Genomic DNA, 23,872 nt, shown 5'->3' with positions numbered 1-23,872 from the left:
GGGGAGTAAAAGGAATAGATCTACTTTGAGGGTGCCATGACTATACAAGCTGACCTTTAGAAAGGACAAGAAAGAAAGCTAAGAGGATATCCTATAGAGTAGCAAGGCGAGGGTCAAGGGCAAAAACCTTACCTCAGCCGCTGATCAAGGGAGCCATGTTAGCTCAGCTTAAGCTACGCCCTACACCCCCGCCATTATTTTCTGTTCACATGACAACAGGGAATTTATATTCATTATAATTCATTATATTCCTTGATGCCAGGAACATTTTTTTTTAAATAGTATTTTTGGTCAAATCTTATTCTTTCATCTCAGAATAAAAAAAAAAAGGGGGGGGGGAATTGGGGTTATTGATGTGGGTTGAGGTCACATCTGAGAATCAACATTCATCCATTCTTCCCATCTCCTTTTAGTTAGCAGAGAGGAGAGTAGAAGAGAATAGAAAGGCAAGCCTAGTGTCTCTTGGGAGCAGGTGTGTGTGTGTGTGTGTGTGTGTGTGTGTGTACACACAATTCAGGGCCTAATGACACTATCAAGGCAGCTACGTGCCATTAAGTAACAGCCCAGAATCTGGCCTGGGAAGTTGGTTGCCTCGAAAAGGGGTTCTCTTGCGTACGTGCCGTCCTCGTTACTGCGGTAGAAAACAAGGAAGGGATCCGATTTGCCAAAGAAATCCTTCTTGTCCAGCTTGTTGGCACACAACTGCATGGTGACAATGTCCTGGAAGGAAAAGGCTACATCAGAAAGGGAAGTGGGGGCAAGGAGGTCATAAAAAATAATCAACTCTAGGAGTGGAAAACTACTTATAAGAAACAGAAAAAGCCCACTGCTTCAAACTTTTTTTTTTTTTTAACTGATGGACACTCAAAACTCTATATAAATAGAAAAGAGCCATTTCTGGTTTGATTGCATTTTCTAAAAAAAATGTTCTCGATGTATGATTTGTTCATGTTCTTTCCCCAAAGAACATGAATAACTTACAGATGGTTTCCAGCATCTCTGATCTAGGCTGTTTTTAGAGTCAGTCCAGTTTTTTTGTGCTATTATACCTTTTGAGAATCAACTTCCATTGAAAAGTGCTCCTGGCAAAATTTCATAATGGCCCTTTTAAGATAAGTAGTTCAAGTGGCTGAGTTTCAGGGATGAAATTTGTCAGGAACGGATGAATTTGAGAATTTTTTCATCCACAGATGAGCTCTTCCATACTTTTCCCTACTTCCATACTTGAAGAGCGTGTTCTTCACTCATCCATGCCTCTCTCTCTCTTCCTCTCTTTTTCTTTTTTCCCTCCCTCCCTCCCTCCTCCCCCCTCCCTCTCTCTCTCTCTCTCTCTCTCTCTCTCTCTCTCTCTCTCTCTCTCTCTCTCTCTCTCTCACACACACACACACACACACACACACACAGACACATGTTGAAGCAGCAGGAAGCAAAGCAGAACTGGGGGCAGGGAAGTATATTTTTTACTATAATGGCATAAAATTAACTTGTCCCCATATCTGATTTCTGTGCCTCTGTTTTGGCTTGCTGCCAAAAGGTGGCAATGTAATTTGAACTATACAGGGGCATATTAAACAAAGCTTTTGCTGTTCTGGGGTTGCCACAAAGAAGAGGGGGGGGTCAACCTATTCTCCAAAGCACCTTTAAGGCAGGACAAGAAGCAAGGGATGGAAATTAATCCAGGAGAGAAGTAACCTAGAAATAAAGAGAAATTTCCTAACAGTGAGAACCATTAACCAGTGGAACGACTTGCCTCCAGAAGTTGTGGGTGCTCCAACACTGGAGGCTTTTAAGAGACCGGACAGCCATTTGTCTGAAATGGTATAAGGTCTCCTGCTTGAGCAGAGGGGTTTGACTAGAAGACCTTCAAGGTCCCTTCCAACTCTGTTATTCTGTATCATTGTACAGGTGGTAATCCAATGGCATTGTGGGATCCCACAGTTAATCAAACTTTAATTTAAATGCTTTAAAAATGCTAAGCCTCATGAAGATTTCGATGTTCCCACATGGAATCCTAAAAGATTTTGCCTAGGAATATTGAAATATTATGAGATTTGAAGAGAGAACACCAAAATCTTATTTTAGATACCTATACTATAGATTACATGAATAGTGAGAGTTATGGTTGGATACCTTCCTCCACTTTTTTTTAGCAAGTCACAGCAGGCCATTCAAAAGTCAAGTGTGGCCCTAGACTCGGCAAAGGTTGTTTGTCACTGTTCTAATTGGACATCAGTGTAAAAGAGTTCACCTTGGTTTCTCTTTAGCTTGGTTGTTTTCTTGCAGACTTTTCATTACAGAGACTAGATAACATCATCAGTGCTAGTAGTCAGGATGTTACCTTGTTTGGGTAATGAAACATCTGCAAGGAAACAACCAAGCTCAGAGAGCACCAAGGACCCCTCATTGCAACCCTGAGCTATAAACATTCTCCTTTATTGGTAGTTCACCTTAGAGAGGCTGCCCCATTCATTTTACTCATGACCCACTATGCATGAGGGGGTGGGAGGGAAGGTGTTCCTGCCTTTTCCTCAAATGATGGGGAGAACAAGCCACTCACCCGACAGTTGCTGAGCTCTTCAGCAGACAGCACTAGGGTGCCACATTTCTTTCCTGGAACTCCCCTAAATGTGATCATTAAAAACTCAAGGTTAGTGTGGGAGCGGTCCTTTCTTGCTGCTTGCTCGTGCTGGCACTAATGGAACCAATATGGCAATGTAGGATAGATGTGTGGACAGGAATCCAAATAAGAAACATGAAATACTATCATCAATAAGTTCAGGAGGATGTCAGCAGCCATGAATAGGAACCAGTTAGGATTTCACAGTAAAACAATGTCCCCAAACCTGAACCTCTCGTATGTATTTAGCTTCCACTCCCAATAACTTCATGTGCCCTGCAGGCTGAGGGTTATAGGAGCTGAAACCCATCATTTCTCATGGCACCCAATCTATCTAGAGTAGATGATAGATAGATAGATAGATAGATAGATAGATAGATAGATAGATAGATAGATAGATAGATAGATAGGACAGATGATGGAGAGAGACAAAGGTAGAGAGAGAGATATATATGATGGAGAGAGACAAAGGTAGACAGAGAGAGAGAAAGAAAGAGAGAAATAGATAGATAGATAGATAGATAGATAGATAGATAGATAGATAGATAGATAGATAGATTAGATAGATAGGATAGATGATGGAGAGAGACAAAGGTAGACAGAGAAAGAGAGACAGAGAGAGAAAGATAGAGATAGATAGATAGATAGATGATGGAGAGAGACAAAGGTAGACAGAGAGAGAGAGAAAGATAGAGAGAAATAGATAGATAGATAGATAGATAGATAGATAGATAGATAGATAGGATAGATGATGGAGAGAGACAAAGGTAGACAGAGAAAGAGAGACAGAGAGAGAAAGATAGAGATAGATAGACAGACAGATAGACAGACAGACAGACAGACAGATAGATAGATGGAGAGAGACAAAGGTAGACACACAGAGAGAGAAAGATATAGAGATAGAAATAGATAGATAGATAGATAGATAGATACATAGATACATAGATACATAGATAGATAGGACAGATGATGGAGAGAGACAAAGGTAGACAGAGAGATAGATATAGAAATAGATAGATAGATAGATAGATAGATAGATAGATAGATAGATAGATAGATAGACAGACAGACAGATGATAGACAGACAGAGATATAGTTAACAGTTAGTAATACCCATAAACAAAGCTTGGGAATGGTTAAAAAGCAAGATAAACAGTAATAATGGAGAAAACACAACTTGTGGCTTTAACTACCCAATAATTTATTTCAGGCATTGCTTTATAAGAGGGATGGGTAACCTGCAGCCTCTTTTCTGCAGCCTCCATAGGATCCTGAACTTGTGCTGCTTAGATTGGGTGGCAAACAATAGACTTCCTATCACTTTTTATTAAAAAATGAAACAAAACAGTTATGTGAAGCCTCTAGTAGGCTTCCTTCTCTCCATAAAAAGGAAGAAAAGGAAGAAGGAAAGCTTGTGGTTATCCATCACCATATATTTTATATTCCACGTTTTCTTGTTAGAATGATATACTAATAACTATAACAGCCCTATAGCTGCTCCCTTGCTTTATAGAAATCCTATCAGAATTTACTGGACCCTGAATACAAAGTTAGCGGAGTGGAAAAGACTAGCAATAAACAAAAATTAAATATCTAAACTGCAAGATGCCATTGGGTGGGATAATACTATTGAAGGGAATTGTACTTCCCCCCATTATATTGCAGTGATGTGATTCTTATTTGCTTGGCATGGATGATTACTCTGAATAGCTTCCTTCAGTTAGAAAGCACAAATGCCAACTAAACAGCACAGGAACAGATTCCCCTCAGTTGGAAGTGATGCACTGGAGATCAGAGTGAAGGAGCAATAGCCCTTAGACTTATATACCTCTTCACAGTGCTTTATAGCCCTCTCTAAGCGGCTTACAGAGTCAGCATATTGACCCCAACAAATTGGGTCCTCAACCAGGGGGCCTGCTTCTTAATTCCCATCATAGCAAGAAGGGGTCAGGTCCCAAGAACGACAAGTGGGGTTACCTTGGTTTCTTTGATTGTTCTTCACCTACAGACAGACTCTTGCCAGATTAAAGCAACTATTTGCATAGCTATAGATATACTCTGGGAACTGCTAGGTCCAGACCTCTTCCTGCCGACCAAACTGTCCAAGCTGTGCTGCCTCTTTGTCCTCCTGGGAATCCATACTCCATTCCATCACACAAGGTGACTGCTGTGCATCGCAACCATTTCGAGCTTTGAAGGCACAGCAGCACATTTTGTCAGAAGGAATTAGCCTCTGGTGGAGAAGCCGGTCCCCAGGACCCCCGGCTTTGCCCTTGCTACCAATTGGAAAAGCCCAGAAGTTCCTACAAGTTTTTCCTCAAGGCTGAAGGACTGAGTGCTTTCAGCCAATAATATCTGTTCTGAAACAGCTCCAAACACAATCCTTCCCACGCAGGGCTCAGAATGGCCAGACCATCCTGCTCCTTCAGTTTGTTAATGCATCTATATCAAAGCTGGGGTATTCCAGCCAAGCCCCTCCCCCCCAGCACACTTGGCTGCCCTCCCATGCCTGGGAGCCGAATTCCTTTTTTATTCAGACTGCCAACTAATGAGATATTTTAATCAGAAGAGCTGAACTGATTAAGCAATTACATGGCTGTTGTTTTTAAAGTGTTTCTCTTCTTGAGATCCTCAGATCTTTGCTATAACCTGAGTGGAACAAAGAAGAGTGATACCATTGATCTTCAGGAATTTGAAACGGTCTGTTTCTGATTTCTACAACCTGGGCATTTCCAAACGCATCAGGACTTTGAGGAATCTTAACCAATCTCCCTCCCTCCCCCCGAATTTTCAGGCAGAGTTCCAACATCCTGGAAGGATGAAGACACCGCTTCATCTTTCTTTCTTTCTTTCTTTCTTTCTTTCTTTCTTTCTTTCTTTCTTTCTTTCTTTCTTTCTTTCTTTCTTTTTCCTGTTGGAGAATAAAGGCTGCTTAATTGTATTAAAACATCAGAGACAAAAGAGCATACAAACCGTTCAAATGCCACTTCACGTGGTCCTCGGTTTATGAGCATAAATGAGCCTGGGATTATTGTTGTACATCATGCCGTTCATTAAGCAGATGACTGACTTGATTTTGTGACTTTTTTTAGGGTAGTCATTAAGTGAACCCATTGTCCCCAATGGATGTTTTTTGTTGGAAGCTGGAAATAAACTCCGTGTCAACGCAGCTAACATCGATGTTCTTGCTTTGACAACATATGGAGACGCATCCATTTTCCTTCACTTTAAGTTTTACTTTTAGAGTTAGAATTAGATGATACTGGGGGGGGGGGAGGTTGAATGTTCATGGGAGATTAGTTAGACAAAACAATACTGTATAATGGTAAGAACCAAGGTTGTTTGTAATAAGTGATGATAAGGCATGGTGGGATGAAGAACTGGGTGGAAAGCCAGCATTTCAAACTAATTGGAGAATGTGATTTATGACTGTTAGTTGTAGGAGGGAACTGTGCTTTGATACTATGTGCTGAGGGGAGGGGAAGTCAGATTTTGACTTGGACTATGTAAGTGCCGATGTGTTATTGCTCGAATAAAGATTATTTAAGGTAAACAATGCCTCAAAATTCTTTGAAGAGTTTCATATGTCAGAACCATAATACTCTGGTTTCCGGCCCAAAAACATTGTAAAACACAATCATGTGACTATGGGCCACTTCAAATGGCCATGAGGTGGGCCACTTGTTGAGAGAGGGCCCACCTGTCAGAACTTTGACTCATAATCTGGGTCATAAGTACCATTTTTGGCATCCATTATAACTTCAACTGCTCCTAAGTCGAGGGCTACTCATAGTGCTTATGAATTATAGCATCACAATTGGGAAGTACAGCAGCCATCTAGCTCAACCCCCTGCTCGGTGGAATCTCCGTGACTGAAAGCTATTATGGTGGAAATATCACTGGAATGATGCCAGTTGCTGCTCTAGTTTCCCAAGTGGAAAAGAAAATCAAAGTTGTTTCTACAAAGGGATTGCACGGAAGGAAAAGAATGTATGAAGGGCAGAGCCAGAGGAATCAAGAGAATCGAGAGAGTTGGAATGTCCCTCAGTGACCATCTTTTCACCCAGTGCTGAAGAGGGGTCTCTGGTGCTCTCTGACATTAGTTGTTTTTTTGAAGACATTTCATCACCCAAACTAGGTAACATCATCAGTGCTAGCAGGGAGTGGGGTTTGCTCTCAATGGATACTCAGAGGTTTGCTCTATCAGTGTTAGTGGGAGTGGTCTTGGTGAGTTTGGGGTTGACTTGTCTACTGTTGGCTTGTTTGACTGAGGTACAGTTCACTTCTTGATTATTGATCTGATGTTAATCTTGGTGTTAATCTATGCTCATCTGGGTGTTGAGGAGATGTTTGGTCTTTTTGCTGCCTTTTTGGCCTATTAATTATCTCTTTTGCACAGTATGTAGATGTTATTTATGGCTATGTGTCTGTTGATAGCTGATTTGTCAGAATGCCAGAACAAAAGTCTGGTGACCATTTGTGAGACAGAGAAACAATGGCCTTATGATCTTTGTCCTCCAAAGCTCTTCTTCCCAAAATTTTGATTTTAACTTTCTGGCCAAAATGTATTCACAGCATTAGAACAGAGATGCTTCCAGATTACCACCATCCAGTTTCCCCCCCAAACCTTGCCAGATACCCTCTTCCCATGACTTACGTGAGGTTTCGTTCCAGGCGACCTCTTTGGGAGCCGATAATCTCCCCCAAGGCCACAAAGGCCTGTCCTAAGAAGTCCTGTGGATGAGACCAAGAGAAAGCAGGAGAGGTGAATCCTGAGACAAAACTTAACAGGGGGAAAGGAAAGGGAAGGAAAGGAAAGGGCAGCTTCCCACCACAACAAAGATTTGGTCATCCATTGTTTAGTTGGGGATGGTGATATCTCCGGTATGCTGCATTGACTGCAATCTGATTGTCCTGAGCAAGGCTTAGATTCTCCAAAAGCTTCAGGATGAGCATTAGCTGAAGACATGGTGTTACTTGCCCAAACTGAGCAGACCTCCAAGAGAGCAGGAAGGAAGCTCATCCAATATTTAGGAAGCCAGATCAATAGTGAGGCTCTGCATGGGGTCAATTTCAATGGGGTTTGCTTGGAATGCCTTCAGACTACATATGCAATTCAGACTACATACATATGCAAGTATCCCATATTCTGGGTTAGTGCGGCACATTAAGCCACCAAAAACCCTAACCCTAGTTTAATAGGGACCAAGCCTATCATGTTTTGGAAATGCATCCACCAGGGTTTAACCTGGTTAAATGGGCTGTGAAAACCTAACCCTTGAACAGACACTACACCCCTTAGAATGGTTTAGTCTTTAGTCCCCTGTGCTCTCTAGTCTGGTCTGGTCCAACCAGATAGTGCCATGTGATCCCTAGAGAGCTAGACACAACTTACCTTCTATAGGTTGGGTTGGATAAAGCAGCATGAAAAGAAAAAGGACAGCGGAGTTAGTGGAGTTAGTGGCTTCTCACCCCACCTCAGCTGAGAAATCTCTCCTCTGGTTGAACAGGTCAGTATAATGCCATGTCCATCAGTTGTGTTTATTATTGTATTTATCTATGGCTGAGTGCAAAAGAATTGAGGCTTTTGAACTATGGTGCTGGAGAAGACTCCTGCGAGTCCCCTGGACTGCAAGGCGATCAAACCGGTCAGTCCTAGAGGAGATCAACCCTGACTGCTCTTTAGAAGGCCAGATCCTGAAGTTGAAACTCAAGTACTTTGGCTACCTAATGAGAAGGAAGGACTCACTGGAGAAGAGCCTAATGCTGGGAAAGATTGAGGGCAATAGAAGAAGGGGACGACAGAGAATGAGGTGGCTAGATGGAATCCTTGAAGCAGTAGGCGTGAGCTTAAATGGATTCCAGAAGATGGCAGAGGACAGGAAGGCCTGGAGGAATGTTGTCCATGGGGTCGTGATGGGTCGGACACGACTTTGCAACTAACAACCACAAATATATGTGATGATGTACAAAGGAAGAGGTGCCTTACTTATGGGCTTAGATCTAAAGGGAAACAACAGAGGGGAAGGCGAGGCAGGGGGTCCAGAGGAGGGAAATATGAGATTCATTCATTCCATTCACTTTAGTTAAGATAACTTGGAATTCGTTCGTTCGTTCGTTCATTCATTGATTCAGTTTGCTTTAGTGAAGCTATAGTTTGACACTAAGGATACTAATTTTCTTAGAAAAAAGAGCACTGTGCAAGATTTGAGGGTCATGATAAAAGTGGCTTTAACAAACTGTCATTGGAGACAGTTATTCATAAGAGGTAACCGGAAAAGGATGGCGTTGAGGAAGAGAAACTGAAATGTACGACGGAAATCCTGTCCCTTTACGATAAGAGGGTATAATTTGCTTGGGGTTAAGGCTCTTATACAGGCCTAATTATAAGATTAGAACTATAAATAAAAAATAATAATTTAACTGAAATCATTGGCCTGATTCTTCTCCATGTATTCTTTGTATTTCCTTGTCCTGGCTTCTACTATTGCAGGTACTGAATCTTCTGGAGAAGTGCCACAAGGGGGGTACAGCATCACCAGAAAGGGCATGGCCAAAACTTGATAGCACAGTTTTTAGTTTGGGAAGGTTAAGGATGGGCATGGGAGCAGGAGGGAGATGGATGAAGAACTGCTCCATGTTTAACCTTAAAACCACATCAAACTGTTTTTAAAAAGGCAGATCAGAACTTATATTGTTGAAATTTAACATCAGAATAGCTGAACTTTGTTGGTGTTGGGAAACAGCCAGCTAGGCAAGGAGGTCAAGCAGGGAACTAGCCTTGAGTCTTTGTGCAGCCTCAAGAGACTTAGTGCTGAGCACATAGAGCTGTTTCTTCCCAAGGGAAGGCAAGCAATCTGGGGAGAAGCAATCTAGAACTAAGAAGAAATTTCCTGACAGTTAGAGCAATTAACCAGTGGAACAACCTGCCTCCAGAAGTTGTGAAGCTCCAACACTGGAAGTTTTTAAGAAGAGACTGGACAGCCATTCGTCTGAAATGGAATAGGGTTTCCTGCCTGAGCAGGGGGTTGGACTAGATGACCTCCAAGGTCCCTTCCAACTCTGTTATTGTATTATTGTATTGTATTCTTGTACTATAGGTGGAGCACAATAAAGTAGTCAACTTGTACCTTTCTGGAACTGTTTGCTTGTGCCTGACAGTTGGTGAGTTACAAGATGTATTTGCATGTGTGTGTGTGTGTGTGTGTGTGTGTGTGTGTGTGTGTGTTCAATTTGCAATCACTGTTCTAGAAGCACATGCCAGTTGTCTGTTTAATGAATATGTTTTTAAAAGACAACACAATTCTTCTCTTCCTTTTTACAACTACTATAATAATAATAATACCAATAATAAAGTTGGAAGGGACCTTGGAGGTCATCTAGTCCAACTCCCTACTGTTTACTTTCTTCCTTAATTTCCACTAATTAGTTAATTTAGATCCCAACTGAACACCCACCCACCCCGCGTGGATGTACAATACAGAAAATTTCCCCATGAATGTCTGGTTTGAGTGTAGGACAAGCAGCCACCATACTCACACTCTTGGGCAGGTTGCACGTCTTGGAATCCACATTGTAACTGGAAAAAACATAAGAAAAATACATTAGCATTTGGCGCTTCCCAAAATTTAGATGCTGCCAGAGACAGGAGCAACAAAGTCTGTCTGTAAAACACACAAGCCATGAAAAAATAAAAGAAAACTAAGGAAGGGGGAGATTATGGGAGAAAGGAGCAGAAGCAACTCACATATCAAAACGCAGGTTCTGCTTTTCCTCAAAATAATAGTCAAGTACAAACTTGCGAACAAAGTCAGGGTTCAGTGTGTTATCAATCACCTCTGTGCGGCCAAACTGGGGAGTAGAAAGGCAAAGCCAGGTGGTTAATAAGGAAACAGCTCCTTATCCATTCCCCCTCCCCCACATCTACAGGCTAGGTCTGTGTTTCCCAAACTTGACAATTTTAAGGCATGTGGACTTCAACTCCCAGAATTCCACAGCCAGCAATGCTGGCTGTGGAATTCTGGGAGTTGAAGTCCACATGCCTTAAAATTGTCAAGTTTGGGAAACACTGGGCTAGGTAAACCCCATAGTTAGACAATCATCTGCCACAGTCGAAGAGGCTGAGAAATGGAGAGGGATGGCTAGATGCTGGCCTTCAGCTCCAGTGGAGCATCCTATCCCATCTCCTGTGCTCAAATAGGATTCAGTTGGCTTCCTTTGCCTCACACCAGGGGCCATTTCTCATTTCTGGTTGCACCGAAGGTTGACCGGTTTCCTTCCCCATCCTCCTAAACCAAGGATTAAGGCCCAGAACATTAATCACCAGAGAAGAGACAGGAAGAGGACACATGTCCTGGAAGACTCTGTAATAACTGAGGCAGGGATGATAAGGCTTTTGATGAGACTGTGGCCACTTGTGGCCCACAGAGAGCAAGGCTATGATTTGTAGAAGAGATATCTGCTCCTGTTAGCTGGGAACGTATTTATCTGTTAGGAGCCAAGGAAATCATCTGCTAGGCAAAGCTGTAAAAAAAGAATTATTTATCTGATGGCAAAGAAGGCAGGTTGGCCTCATCTCCCACTTCAGTTGAACAATTTAAAATCAGCAGTTCTGTCAAACGGCTTTGGGCTGTTGTGTTTATATTTTCCCACCCAGCTTCAAACGGTAGATACCCTGCCTTTGGTGCTTGACTTGCTCGTTTAGGTTGCAGCAATTGATGGTATGCAAAATTTTCTGACACTGACTGTGTGTGTGTGTGTGTGTGTGTGTGTGTGTGTGTGTGTGTGTTTAATAATGAAACCAAATCTCCAGGTTTTAAACCTAGAACCTCCTAAACCAGGGTAGGCAATCTTGGCTCTTCTATGACTGGTGGACTTCAACTCCCAGAATTCCTGAGCCAGCCATGCTGAGGGGAAAGGGAGAGGTTTCCAAGCTGAGCCATGCTGGCTCAGGAATTCTGGGAGTTGAAGTCCACGAGTCATAAAAGATCCCAGGTTGCCTACCCCTGTCCTAAACATTGTGGGCAATGGGGAAGAATTGCCAAGTGGCTTGGAAGGAAGATTACTAGACCATAGAGAGGTCCTTGTTAGAGAGGGTCTGGCAAGGATCCACCCAATCAGAACCCAGGAGTCTATCAATAAGATACTATTGAAATATGCCAGAAAGGTTTGGCCAACCACTGGATAAAACACATGCATCCACGTTAGGGAGGGGAATGCAATAGCTCACCTCTCGCCATTCTTTGTCTGCAGTTTCTTGGATATAAAGAATCACCACTGTAAGAACAAGGAAAACATTCAGAAGAAGTTGTATATGCTTCAAGCCAATCTCGACATGGTCCCTGTTGCTACATGTTTTTAATTTTACACATGCAAATAAACCCATTACTTTCATATCACACTCACAATGCATCTTTGGGGGCATCAATCTCCCTCCTTCCCTATTTATTAGAAACTGCTTTTTCTACTAAAAATGCCATTTTGAAGAAGAGAACTTGGAGTGGAAGGGGGGAGGGAGGGAGGGAGGGAAGTTTAATTTTTTTCCCCCTCAGTTTTCTGTTATTCTTGCTCTAAACCACCATCCGGTCTGTGGTTTTTTTTTTCTTTTGTAGTAGTCAAAACATGTGTTGTTTCTCTCCAGTGTTAAATGTTAATTAAGCTCACACATAATGTTTTCCTCTCTGAGTCAAGATCTCTGCAAGTTTGCATCATATAGATGGGAAAAGGATGCTATTGAGTAGTAAACAACATGAAAAGATTCCAGGCTGAATGTGAAATATTTCTAAGGCTGGAAAAACCTATATTTAAAAGCAAATGAGCTGCTGCCAGTCAGCCTAGATAATATTGAGCCAAAAACCAATGATTTAATTCAGTAATAAGTAGTGTTAAATGTTCCCTAAGTACATGCCATTGATTGGCTAGCGCCAGTGAGATTTATTTTACTTATTAGGTATATCCACTGCCACAATCTTATGACTCTCAGCTATTTACAAGGGAAAACATCCATAATAAAATAGTGCAATAGAAATAATTATCCTATAATTATGGAATTTGTTATAGTCATCTAACAGATGTTGATGTGCTCTCGTTTTATCTTAAAACGAGAGCACATAAACAGTTCTACAGTGTTATCTTAAGCATTTAAAAGAATTACTGGAACAGCTCGGGTTTAGCTTGCTTTTGAAAGACCAAGAAGATTGGAGCAAGCCTGATATCTGGTGATAAAGTATTTTATAACAAGGGGCCACAACGGAGAGGCATCCTCTGGCCTTGCCCCTATAATCTCTTAGTAGTGGGGGAACCACCAAAAGTTTTCCCCAAACTGGTCTTATTGGACAGATCCTGTTATGCTGGTTGAAGGTGCAATCCTGTAGGAATAATAATATTAATAACAGAAATAGGACATGAAAACAGGGGTAATAGGTGCCTAGGGTGCAATCCCAGAACAATTGGAGCACCATTGAATTTGTCCATCGGCACTGACAAATTCACCATCAGTCAATTGCAAAAGGCAATTGAGAAATTCACCATCAGTCAATTGCAAAAGGCAACTTTACTCGGAACAGCTTACATCCTGAGACGATACCTCTAACACCGTCAAACGTCAATATCTGCCTATCCGAGGTTCTTAGGAAGGACTTGGTAGGTGGAGAAAAATGCCAAATCCAGTCTAAACATCTGGCTAACTATGCAACGAACCATGATAATCTATTAGGCAATTGCAAAAGGCAGCTTTACTTTGGAACAGCTTACATCCTGTGATGATACCTTTAACACCATCAAGCATCCACATCTCCTGACTGTGCAAAGAACCCTAATAATACTAATAATCTGAGGAGCTTTTTCATCCCAATTGGACTGGCCTGTCCCATTTGTTCCAGCAGAAGAGGGTCTACTTTGGATCTCGTCTGCCCAAAAAATTCAGCTGGTAGAGTCTGGATGATGAGGTTTTTGTTTTTGTTTTTTTGCTATGGTCCCTGTCCTTTGGAATATTCTCTGGCCAGAGATGAGTCCTGGCTTTCCAGAAGAGCCTGAAAACCTGGCTCTGCTGGCTGGCTTGAAGTCTTGATACAGGCTTCTATGCTGAGGGTGGCTGACTGGATAAGAGAGACCATCTCCACCTCTATGTCAGGATAATGATTTAAAGGCTAACCAGCTGATGTAATGTAAGGTGGATGATGCAATGATAGGAATGACTCAGCAGATGTCTGTGTCCCTTTAAGAGTCTGAGTAGAAAAGGGAAGGCTTTTGCTGCTGTGTTCTCTCTTGTCTGTTTCCTGCTGTAACTGCTGTATGTTAGTTTGCTGTATTATGTGTATGCATTTTGTTCCTAGTGTATATTGTAAATACTGTAATATAAACCACCATTTAATACAGACCACTGTTTACTATATTTACTCCTGGGTTACCTCAGCGCAATAAGATTGTGCATACTCTGACACCCCTATGTCGCCTATCCTCTTGTTCTTAGTCTTTGATTTTTCTTAGTTTTTAATGGTTTTGTATTCTTTTTCTATTATGCTGTAAGTCACCCAGAGTTGCTGTAATGATGAGATGAGTGGCATATAAATATAATATATTAAATGTCTATACCACCCAACTTCCAGTAGCTCTGGGCATTCTTGTATCCTTGTGCCAAACCACTTGGAGCTTCATAAGTTATAGATTACATTGCAAATTCACTTCCCCTCTAGAGCAGTTTTGCCCTGGTTTGAAACGGTTTATCATTGTATCAGAGTATGGATTATAAATAAATAAACACATCAAAGTAATTTTTTTTAAAAAGTCACAGCACAAGCATCCAGACTACAACTTGGGGAGACTAAATATATAGGGAGAAGTCTGAGATTCTGCAATTATGTCTCTGTTGGCATATATCAGGGGTCTCCAAACTTGGCAACTTTTAAGACTTCTGGACTTTAACTCCCAGAATTCCCCTGCCAGCATGGAATTCTGGGAGTTATAATCCACAAGTCTTAAAGCTTCCAAGTCTGGAGATGCCTGGCATGTATTGTGGTGAAGTCGGATGGCAGCTGTGTTTCCAATACAAAATTGATCCTGCTATTATTTTGGGCTGCGTGCCATTGATTATTAACCAATGCAGGGATTGTTAATCAATTGTCCACAATAACTTGCATCTTTATCCCTGAGATTTCTTAAAGAAAAGAGAGGTTTCTTAAGTTGTGCTTGCTTTAGCAGAACACACATATTCCAAGCCATGACATTGTCGTTTCAAACTCTATTCCACTGTTGTCTGCCAAGATGTTTTATTAGGAATGTGTCTAGATAACAATCCAGCAATGTGCCTGCCTGATCTAAAAGATACTAAACATAGCCTGGATTTGTACATCAATTGTGATTAATATCAAAGCAAAACTAAATATTTCATCCAATGCTTTCTTACGCGTGTCAAGCAATTTGTAACTTGACTCAGTATTTCAGCAGATCAATTATTCTGGGAAAAATAACATTTCTACTTGAAAGGGATTTCTCAGACCTATTTCTCCTGAAGGGATAGTTTTGCCTTTTTCCGAAAAATCCAGGCCTCACTTCATTTCACAACTCATTTATGATATCTCAGAATTCCCACCCCCAGGCATTACTATTCAGGATTCTAACAAGAGCAAATGCATTAAACTTCCTTGACCTAAATTCACCTTTTAAAAATTGTCTGTCATAGAGTCCAGCAGAATAACAACTACGCTGATCACTTTAATCAGCATCCCTAGGCATCGGCATCTGGGAAGCTGCATCCCTGGGCATTCCCCCCCCCTCTCTATAAATACCAAGTCCTGCCAGAAGACACTATTTGTAGTTCAGGGTTGAACTGTGGGGTCCCTGGGACTGTCAGAGCTTCGTGCTTTTTTTTGCAGACATTTCATTACCAAACTAGTGAGGGAAGTCAGCCCCCCCCCAGAGAAAGAAATATTTTTGCAAATATTTAAAAGTATTTCTGTCCCAAACAGAAACCAAATCTACAGAATTGCAGATGTGATAATCTTGTCAGAAAGACTGGAATCAGGAAACTGGGATTAGGAAGAAAGATCCCTAGAATCAACACCAAAAATCTAAGAGTCATCAGCCACAGCCCCAGGGAAGCAGGATATGACCCTTGGGACATAATAGGATTAATACACCAACATCAGAATACCAGAAAGGCACACTCAGACTCAGGTCAAAGTTCATGCCACAGGAACAACTCCAAACAAAAGGCTACAGAGGGTATAAAACCCCACTCCCTACATGTGCTCGCTCTCTTTTTCTTCCAGAGCCATCTTCCTATCTGGCTCTAAATAAACTGCAACCTTCTTTCTAAAGCAGTCACCATGTTGTTTATTCCCAGCTTGGACTGAACTACGATGAAGACTTTTCTTTCAACAATTGGTAACATCATCTAGAAGGGAGAGGGGTTCACTCTTATTTTTGTATTTTGGCAGCTTTTGGGGAGTGTTCTTGGCGGTTCCTTGAACAATCGCCTAATCAAGGAGCAGTCCCATCAATGATAACAGAGCAAGTCACTAGTATATAAAAATAAGAGCCAACCCCTCTCCTTTGCAGTATTGATGATATTACCTAGTTTGGTAATGAAGCTCAGAGAGCACCGCGGATCCCACATATTGGTCAAACAACAACTAAAAGTTTCATTGAGAAAGATTTTCTCAAGGTTTCATGGCACCAACTGCCAGTAGGCAGAAAAATCTTAACCCTGTTTTTCACTTGTTGTCCTGTAACTGTTCAAATTCTTATCTGATTATGTGCTCCGAATAAGCCCCATTATTTCCAGGTAATGAGGTATAAAGTCTCCCTTAATATTTAATTTCCTACACCATTAAAAAAAATGGGTGTGTCTTTATGCAAATAAAAAATGCAATCCAATAACTGAAAATTAAAATACTGATGGAAACACGTTAAAAAAAACCTTCTTTACAAGGACTATTAACCACAGTGAACCAAAAAATGAGCTACATTGCTTTTTGCACACATTTTCTTGCCTTGAGGAGTTTCACAGCACAATTGAGCTCTTTCTCCAACTACTGTTAATAGGCACTCTGCTGAAGAAAGGTTTTCTGACCCACACGAGAGCTGAGAGTGGAGGAAAGAGGCATGCAAGGAGTTGAATTCACCCTGGCCAGTTGGATGAAACTTATTTCTGAATAAAAATGAACAGATTTAGGACACTAAATTTAAGTGTGTTAGGAAGAAAATACAGGGAGATTTGGTGATGGGATGGGAGACAGCAAACACATTATTCTTGGCAAAATGTCTGTGGGAATTCTCAGTCAACCAGGTCATAGTTGTCTCAGATGTGCTTTTTGAAAAGGCAACTGGACTGGGGTTGGTTTTTTTCTAGAAGGAAGGAGAAAGAAGGAGAAGGAAGGAGAAGGAAGGAGGAAGAGGAGGACGAAGAAGAAGAAGAAGAAGAAGAAGAAGAAGAAGAAGAAGAAGAAGAAGAAGAAGAAGAAGAAGAAGAAGAAGAAGAAGAAGAAGAAGAAGAAGAAGAAGAAGAAGAAGAAGAGAAGAAGAAGAAGAAGAAGAAGAAGAAGAAGAAGAAGAAGAAGAAGAAGAAGAAGAAGAGTAGTAGTAGTAGTTTCGCTTCTCATCCAAGAAGCTTCATCAGTTCTGGCAGGTTCTTGGAAGATCTGCAGAATTATCCTGCTGAAACTAGCATGTCTCTCTGGAACATATTTGATTATAGTCTTTCATTATTCCTTGTTTGGGATGGGGGGGGGAGGAATCAAGCCCTGGTCTTTGCTGTGCTCCCCAGCATCTTCCATAATGCCCTGAAATTACGTTAACAAACCTCTCTGGAGACCAATGGGCAATTGCAAGAAGCCAAAAATGTGCCCAACAGCAACTTGTGTGGATGAGCTTAGGGCATTCTCTTCATCTGGGGGTAAGAAAACATCCCTAACGACGGATGATTTGGTCAGATTGCAGGTGTGTGTAGTCAAACGAATAGAAGGACTAGGGGTGATAGGACAGCGGTCTTCCAGAATTTGAGGACCTGTCCCAAAGAAGAGGGGATCAGCTTATTTTCCAAAGCACCTGAGGGCAGGTCAAGAAGGAATGGGTGGAAGAGAGAGAGAGATTGAACCTGGAACTAAGCAGAAATTTCCTGACAGCGAGAAGAATTAATCAGAGGAATGGCTTGCCTCTAGAACAGTGTTTCTCAACCTTGACAATTTTAAGGCATGTGGACTTCAACTCCCAGAATTCCACAGCCAGCATTGCTGGCTGTGGAATTCTGGGAGTTGAAGTCCACATGCCTTAAAATTGTCAAGGTTGAGAAACACTGCTCTAGAAGTTGTAGAAGCTCTATCATTGGAGGTTTTTAAGAAGAGATTAGACAGTCATTTGAATGAAATGGTATAAACAGGGGTTTGAAACCTTGGTTCTTTTCTGACTCGTGGACTTCCATTCCCAGAATTCCTGAGTCAGCATGCCAGGTTCAGGAATTCTGGGTATTGAAGTCCACGAGTCATAAAAGAGCCAAGGTCTACCCCTGGTATAGGATCTCCTGCTTGAGCAGAGGGTTGAACTAGAAGACCTCCAAAGTCCATTCCAACTCTGGTATTCTATGTTTTATGTTTTAACAGCGTATAATAGAGAAGAGATCCAGGCCTCGCCACATTTTTCTATCCCAGAGTGAAACAAGAGTCAAAGCAATGCAGCAGAGACTCACGGTCCTTAACGTCAAGGGGCAAGAGACGGTCTAATCCAACTATGGTGCTAAAATTTGAATGAGTCCTTCATTTTAATGAGGTTTCACCCTCATGATAACAACTTTCCTCCATGTGTGGCGCATGTTTCAAAAAGATTTATTAAGGTGGCTAGAAACAAACCAGAAAGAACAGCTTTTGGAAAGAAGAGAAGACTTCAAAACTAGAGTTAGATCCTCAACATCTGGAGGATGCCCAGACTGCTTCAGCTGGGCATCCTCCAGATGTGATGGCTTGCAACTTGGTCATTGTAGCCTTACACATCTGCAGGGTGCTTGGTGGGAAAAAGCTGCTTCCTGATCATAAAGGGCTCTTCTATGCACTTTCATGCTGCCCGGAATCTGTGTTGTAAAACTTTTTAGCTTTCCATGATGCTGGTGATCTTCATCCAACTTGAGTTCCATCTCAATTGTTCTTCCCAGGAAATGCTGCAGAGACGCATTTTCAGAGTCATACAGCATTTTGTCTTATCTCCAAAATGCGCCTTGGAGCACAGCTGCTGTCTGCAACATCTTAAACAGCAGCGGCTTTTACAATCCCATGGAAAGAGGAAGCTACTGAACTGTTGCAGATATTTGCTACATGCTGTGAAGCAGCCCAGGATGGATAGTTCTGCATTCGTGGGAGTTCCTGTAAAGAGTTTAGGAGAAAGACCTTGAGAGACTGGGTGAAGAGATGCTAAGATAAGGGAAGGCATAGCCTGCAGCTGCATAAAGGACAAAAAGAAGCGCAAAAGGGATACCACCTAGTTCAGTGTTTCTCAACCTTGACAATTTTAAGGCATGTGAACTTCAACTCCCAGAATTCCACAGCCAGCAATGCTGGCTGTGGAATTCTGGGAGTTGAAGTCCACATGCCTTAAAATTGTCAAGGTTGAGAAACACTGACCTAGTTTCTCAGGCTGTAAAAGAGGTGGTGAGACATTTGTACTTGTTCTGTTAAGGTAGCGGTAAAATAAAGTAGAATTAGCTATCCTGGTCATTTTTTCCTGTCTGGTGTATCTGAGAAGACTGACAATTCCTGCCTCCTTATTTTCTCTTCCCCCCCTCTCCGGATTCAAGGTACCCTCCTTACTCTCATACAATTGCCATTTGTTCTTGTCTTACTGAAATATCGAGCCGGAAAGTGAGGACATGGAGATGGGAATGGGATGGTCCCACTGACTGGAATGCCCCTTTCTGAAGGCAGCGCTGATCCATTCAGAAGAAGGACGACTGACGTACAAAGGATTCCAAGGGTTTGAAGAGAACGAGGAAGATGTGAGAATAATTGCATCGTCCCGAGACAAAGCTCACCCTTTTTGAACGTAACGTCTATTCACACCACACCGTGCTGTTGGTAAATAAATAAAAATAATAACTCGCTCTATCATTTGACTCCAAGATTTTTGAGGGGCTCCTACACAGATGGGTGGGGGGGGGGCATCAGAAGGCAAGACAAGAAATAATGGATGGTAACTAAGAGAGCCTTTGAACTATGGTGCTGGAGAAGACTCCTGCGAGTCCCTTGGACTGCAAGGCGTTCAAACGGGTCAGTCCTAGAAGAGATCAACCCCGACTGCTCTTTAGAAGGCCAGATCCTGAAGTTGAAACTCAAGTACTTTGGCCACCTAATGAGAAGGAAGGATCACTGGAGAAGAGCCTAATGCTGGGAAAGATTGAGGGCAATAGAAGAAGGGGACGACAGAGAATGAGATGGCTGGATGGAGTCACTGAAGCAGTAGGTGTGAATTTAAATGGACTCCAGAAGATGGTAGAGGACAGGAAGACCTGGAGGAACATTGTCCATGGGGTCGCGACGGGTCGGACACGACTTCGCAATTAACAACAACTAAGAGAGAAGCAACTTAGAACTTAGGAGAAACTTCTTGTCAGTGAGGACAATCAACCAGTGGAATGGCTTGCCTTCACAAGTCGTGAGTGCTCCATCACTGGAGGCTTTCAAGAAGAGACTGGACAGCCATTTGTCTGAAATGGTACAGAGTAGGGGTATCAAACTCACCGCGTCACGACATAGTGTGACTTTTTCCCCCTTGCTGGAGCTGGGGTGGGTGCGGCTTCCATGTGACACATCCAGCCCGCAGGCCAGCAGTTTCACACACCCCTGGTACTGAGTCTCCTGTTCAAGCAGGGGGTTGGACTAGATCAGTGATGGCGAACCATTTAGAAACCGAGTGCTCCAAACCCGCCCCCGCCCTCCGACCCCTGCTCTTCCCCCCATCCCATCCTGTCCGTCCACAGGGCCACCCACCGCCTCCATGGCCCGCCGCAGATCACCCAGGCAGCCCAGCAGCGCCATGGCGGCTACATCCTCTGCCCACACCCCACAGCACCATCTGCACACAATGGGGTGCAAGGGCGGAGTCTTTCCCCCGCTGCCCGGCTGCCACGTCCTTGGCTGCGTTGCTCTGTGCAGGCCACACCCAAGGACGACTCTCTTCCAGGGGGCTGCTGGTGAGGAGGGGGCCGCAGGTGGAGGCGGGGCTGGGGCAACGGCGTGCGTGCCCATAGAGAGGGCTCTGAGTGCCATCTCTGGCACCTGTGCCATAGGTTCGCCACCACTGGACTAGATGATCTCAAAGTTCCCTTCCAAGTCTATGATTCTATGTTCTGTAAGATGGATAAGTCAAAGTATGGCAATGGAGTCTCATATTCCGTCAAGCATGAAAATGTGAACCAAGAATGCTGCCTTCATTCTGAATACAATTTCCGCCTGTCTGCCCAGGCTTAAGGCAGGCCAGCAATGCCCTCATGAGTTTCTTCAAACTTTCCACCTTCAGGGATTCATTCCAAAATCATCCCTCAGAGGCTCTGGGCACCGTGGTTGTCCTGTGATCATAACAATGATGGCGCTGTCAGTTGCTTTGCCATTTAGAGGAAAGCAGCTTTTACTAACTCCACCATTCAGATCATGTGAATTACCTTCATTTTCTAAAAGTGATTGCCTTTGTCAAGCACCTACCTGGCCCTTTTCCTAGCTCTGTTTCCCCTGCTAGCAATCACCTGCCATTGTGCAGCTCTTTATTTCTTGCTTCCTGAACATATATTTTTAATGAAAAGAAAAATGATGGGCAAAAGACAGGATTGCTGACAGAGAGCTTAGTTGCCTGGGTAAAGGTGAGGAGTCCTTGGAGCTGAATTTAGCTTATAGTAACGTAAAGCTTTGCCAATGAGCTTCTGTAAAACCTCATAATCAAACTCATGGTGCTAAAATTTCCTGGGGGTGGTGACAGACTCTACAAAGTGCTAAAAGTCAAGGTTAGTTAGATGGACAGCGATGCTTGGACCCCTCAAAAGTCCATGAATAAAATGGGGAATCCCAATAAAAAAATTGTCACACTCAATAGCCGTGTGCACTATAGGTGAGGCTGTAAGGTCAAAATGCTCAGAGTCACCTTGAACTGTGAGATGTCCAGAAGAACATCTGCCCAACTGACTTTTTAAAAGTCTGGGAACCTTAAATAGGAAGCTGGCATGCTTTTGCAAATATGCAGTACTGTCTAATATCTGTGTATATTTATCCATGTAGCATGGCTGTAGTACTGTTATTAGCATTCTTATTATCTTCCTTACTACCCCCTCTTATTGGTTTTACTATGATGATGATGATGATTAGTATTCTGATGCTTTGCATGTACACTGAGAGCTTCTATACCGGAGATAAATTCCTTGTGTGTCTAATCACACTTGGCCAAATAAAGTATTGTATTGTATTGCATTGTGTTCTATTCCTATTCCTATTCTGTTTTATTGTGTTGCATTGTATTGCATTGCATTCCATTCTATTCCTATTCTATTCTATTCTGTTCTATTTCTTATTCTATTCTATTCTGTTCTGTTCTATTCTATTCTATTCTATTCTATTCTATTATGTTCCGTTCCGTTCCGTTCCGTTCCGTTCCGTTCCATTCCATTCCATTCCATTCTATTCTATTCTATTCTATTCTATTCTATTCTATTCTATTCTATTGTTTCTTATTCTATTCTATTCTGTTCTGTTCTGTTTTATTTCTTATTCTATTCTATTCTGTTTTATTTCTTGTTCTATTCTATTCTATTCTATTCTATTCTTTTTCTAGATAGCTATTGTGAGCACGTCCACCACATATTTCAAGATCCGCCCCCAAAATGTTGCCTATCCCAAACTGATTGGCAGCAGCTCTCCTGGATTTCCACCAGTAATTATGAATTTGGAACATGGAATTTGCATGTGCCCTGACATTGAGTCACAGCAACACTATAATTCCCATTCATTCATTCAGCCATTCATTCCCTCTGAGACACACAATCTGCCCTCTCAATATTCCTTATGATTTATTTCCCGCCACAGACCTGCCAGCCGCTTTGCTTTCTTTCTAACCGCGTGATTATAAATTTGATTTAGCTTGCAATTTTCTTCCTCCCTGGGCACAACACGTGTTGTGCGGGACTGGAGAAGACATGATGATCAGTTCTGTAGGGTAGACAACTCCCCAATGGCTCACCAAGTAAACGGCCACGATTCAGTGAATGTGTCACCTTCAACTGCCTGTGATGGGACTGAGATGCTCCCAATATTCTCCCAATTGTGTAGGGCAGGGGTAGGCAACCTTGGCTCTTTTATGACTTGTGGACTTCAAGTCCCAGAATTCCTGAGCCAGCATGGCTGGCTCAGGAATTCTGGGAATTGAAGTCCACGAGTCATAAAAGAGCCAAGGTTGCCTACCCTGGTGTAGGGTAACTTGGTTAATATCAAACCTTGACAGAACACCCCTAAGAGCACTTTTCCTCAACCAGGACTCTTCCGAATGCACTGAATTACAATTCCAATTACTCCAAATGATGGAAATTGTAATCCCAATATATCTCAAGGGCATCCAGTTAGGAAGGATGTCTTGGAACTGTAGGGAGCTATAGAAAGGATCTTGGGGAAACTTTGCAGAGATGGTTACAAGAGACAAAGAGAACGTTAAGAAGAAATTCACACTAGCTCCACCTAACCACCCGGGGGTATGTAGCTAATCCTTGACTTACAGCCATTCATTTAGTGACCGTTTGAAGTTACAACAGCACTGGAAAAAAGTGACTTATGACATTTGCAGTGTCCGGGGTCATGTGATCACCTTTTGCGACCTTTTGACAAACAAAGTCAATAGGGAAGCCAGAACTGTGTAACTAACTTAACAACTGCAGTGATTCATTTAACAACTGTGGCAAGAAAGGTGGTAAAATGGGAGCAACTGTCTCGCTTAGCCAGAGAAATTTTGGGCTCAATTGTGGTTGTAAGTCGAGGACTGCCTGTAATAGGGAGGGAAGGGAAAACACAGTCAGGCTTTCATGATTCTGTTATGGTGGCTTACATCAGTAAACTATCGTCCCCATCAAACTTGTGGGGAGTCCATTTTCTGGCCTATCTCAAAGGTCTGACGGGAATTAACGTGGTTGAACGCTTATCAAGGGAGACGTTCTTGTCTGTTAATGGTAGCTGGGCGATGAAACGAATTCAAGATTGCTGTCAAAGGATGCCAGCCTTTGATTCTTGGGTGGGTGGGTGGGTG

General features: G+C 42.5%; 1 protein-coding gene across 5 annotated transcripts in view; it reads right to left on the bottom strand.

The window, feature by feature from the left end:
* Positions 1-23,872, bottom strand: part of CPNE9 (copine family member 9) — a 63,581-nt gene that overhangs the window by 21,986 nt on the left and 17,723 nt on the right. For 4 of the 5 annotated variants that reach the window (XR_005558134.1, XM_039355162.1, XM_039355159.1 and 1 more), the window contains exons 3-9: positions 11,847-11,893; positions 10,365-10,468; positions 10,157-10,196; positions 8,013-8,015; positions 7,275-7,351; positions 2,558-2,621; positions 617-720 (exon numbers count right to left, since the gene is read on the bottom strand). Coding sequence is in view for 4 of the 5 variants with exons in the window: in XM_039355162.1 (XP_039211096.1) it covers positions 617-720; positions 2,558-2,621; positions 7,275-7,351; positions 8,013-8,015; positions 10,157-10,196; positions 10,365-10,468; positions 11,847-11,893 (439 nt within the window). In the remaining variant the exon portion in view is untranslated. The remainder of the gene's footprint in view (positions 1-616; positions 721-2,557; positions 2,622-7,274; positions 7,352-8,012; positions 8,016-10,156; positions 10,197-10,364; positions 10,469-11,846; positions 11,894-23,872) is intronic. The other variant, XM_039355160.1, reaches the window with a different exon arrangement.

The sequence above is a fragment of the Crotalus tigris genome, unplaced genomic scaffold (genome assembly GCF_016545835.1).
Source record: "Crotalus tigris isolate CLP2741 ecotype Arizona unplaced genomic scaffold, ASM1654583v1 scf7180000018612.917631, whole genome shotgun sequence".
In the NCBI taxonomy this organism is placed as follows: domain Eukaryota; kingdom Metazoa; phylum Chordata; class Lepidosauria; order Squamata; family Viperidae; genus Crotalus; species Crotalus tigris.
This window is presented reverse-complemented; position numbering and strand designations above follow the sequence as displayed.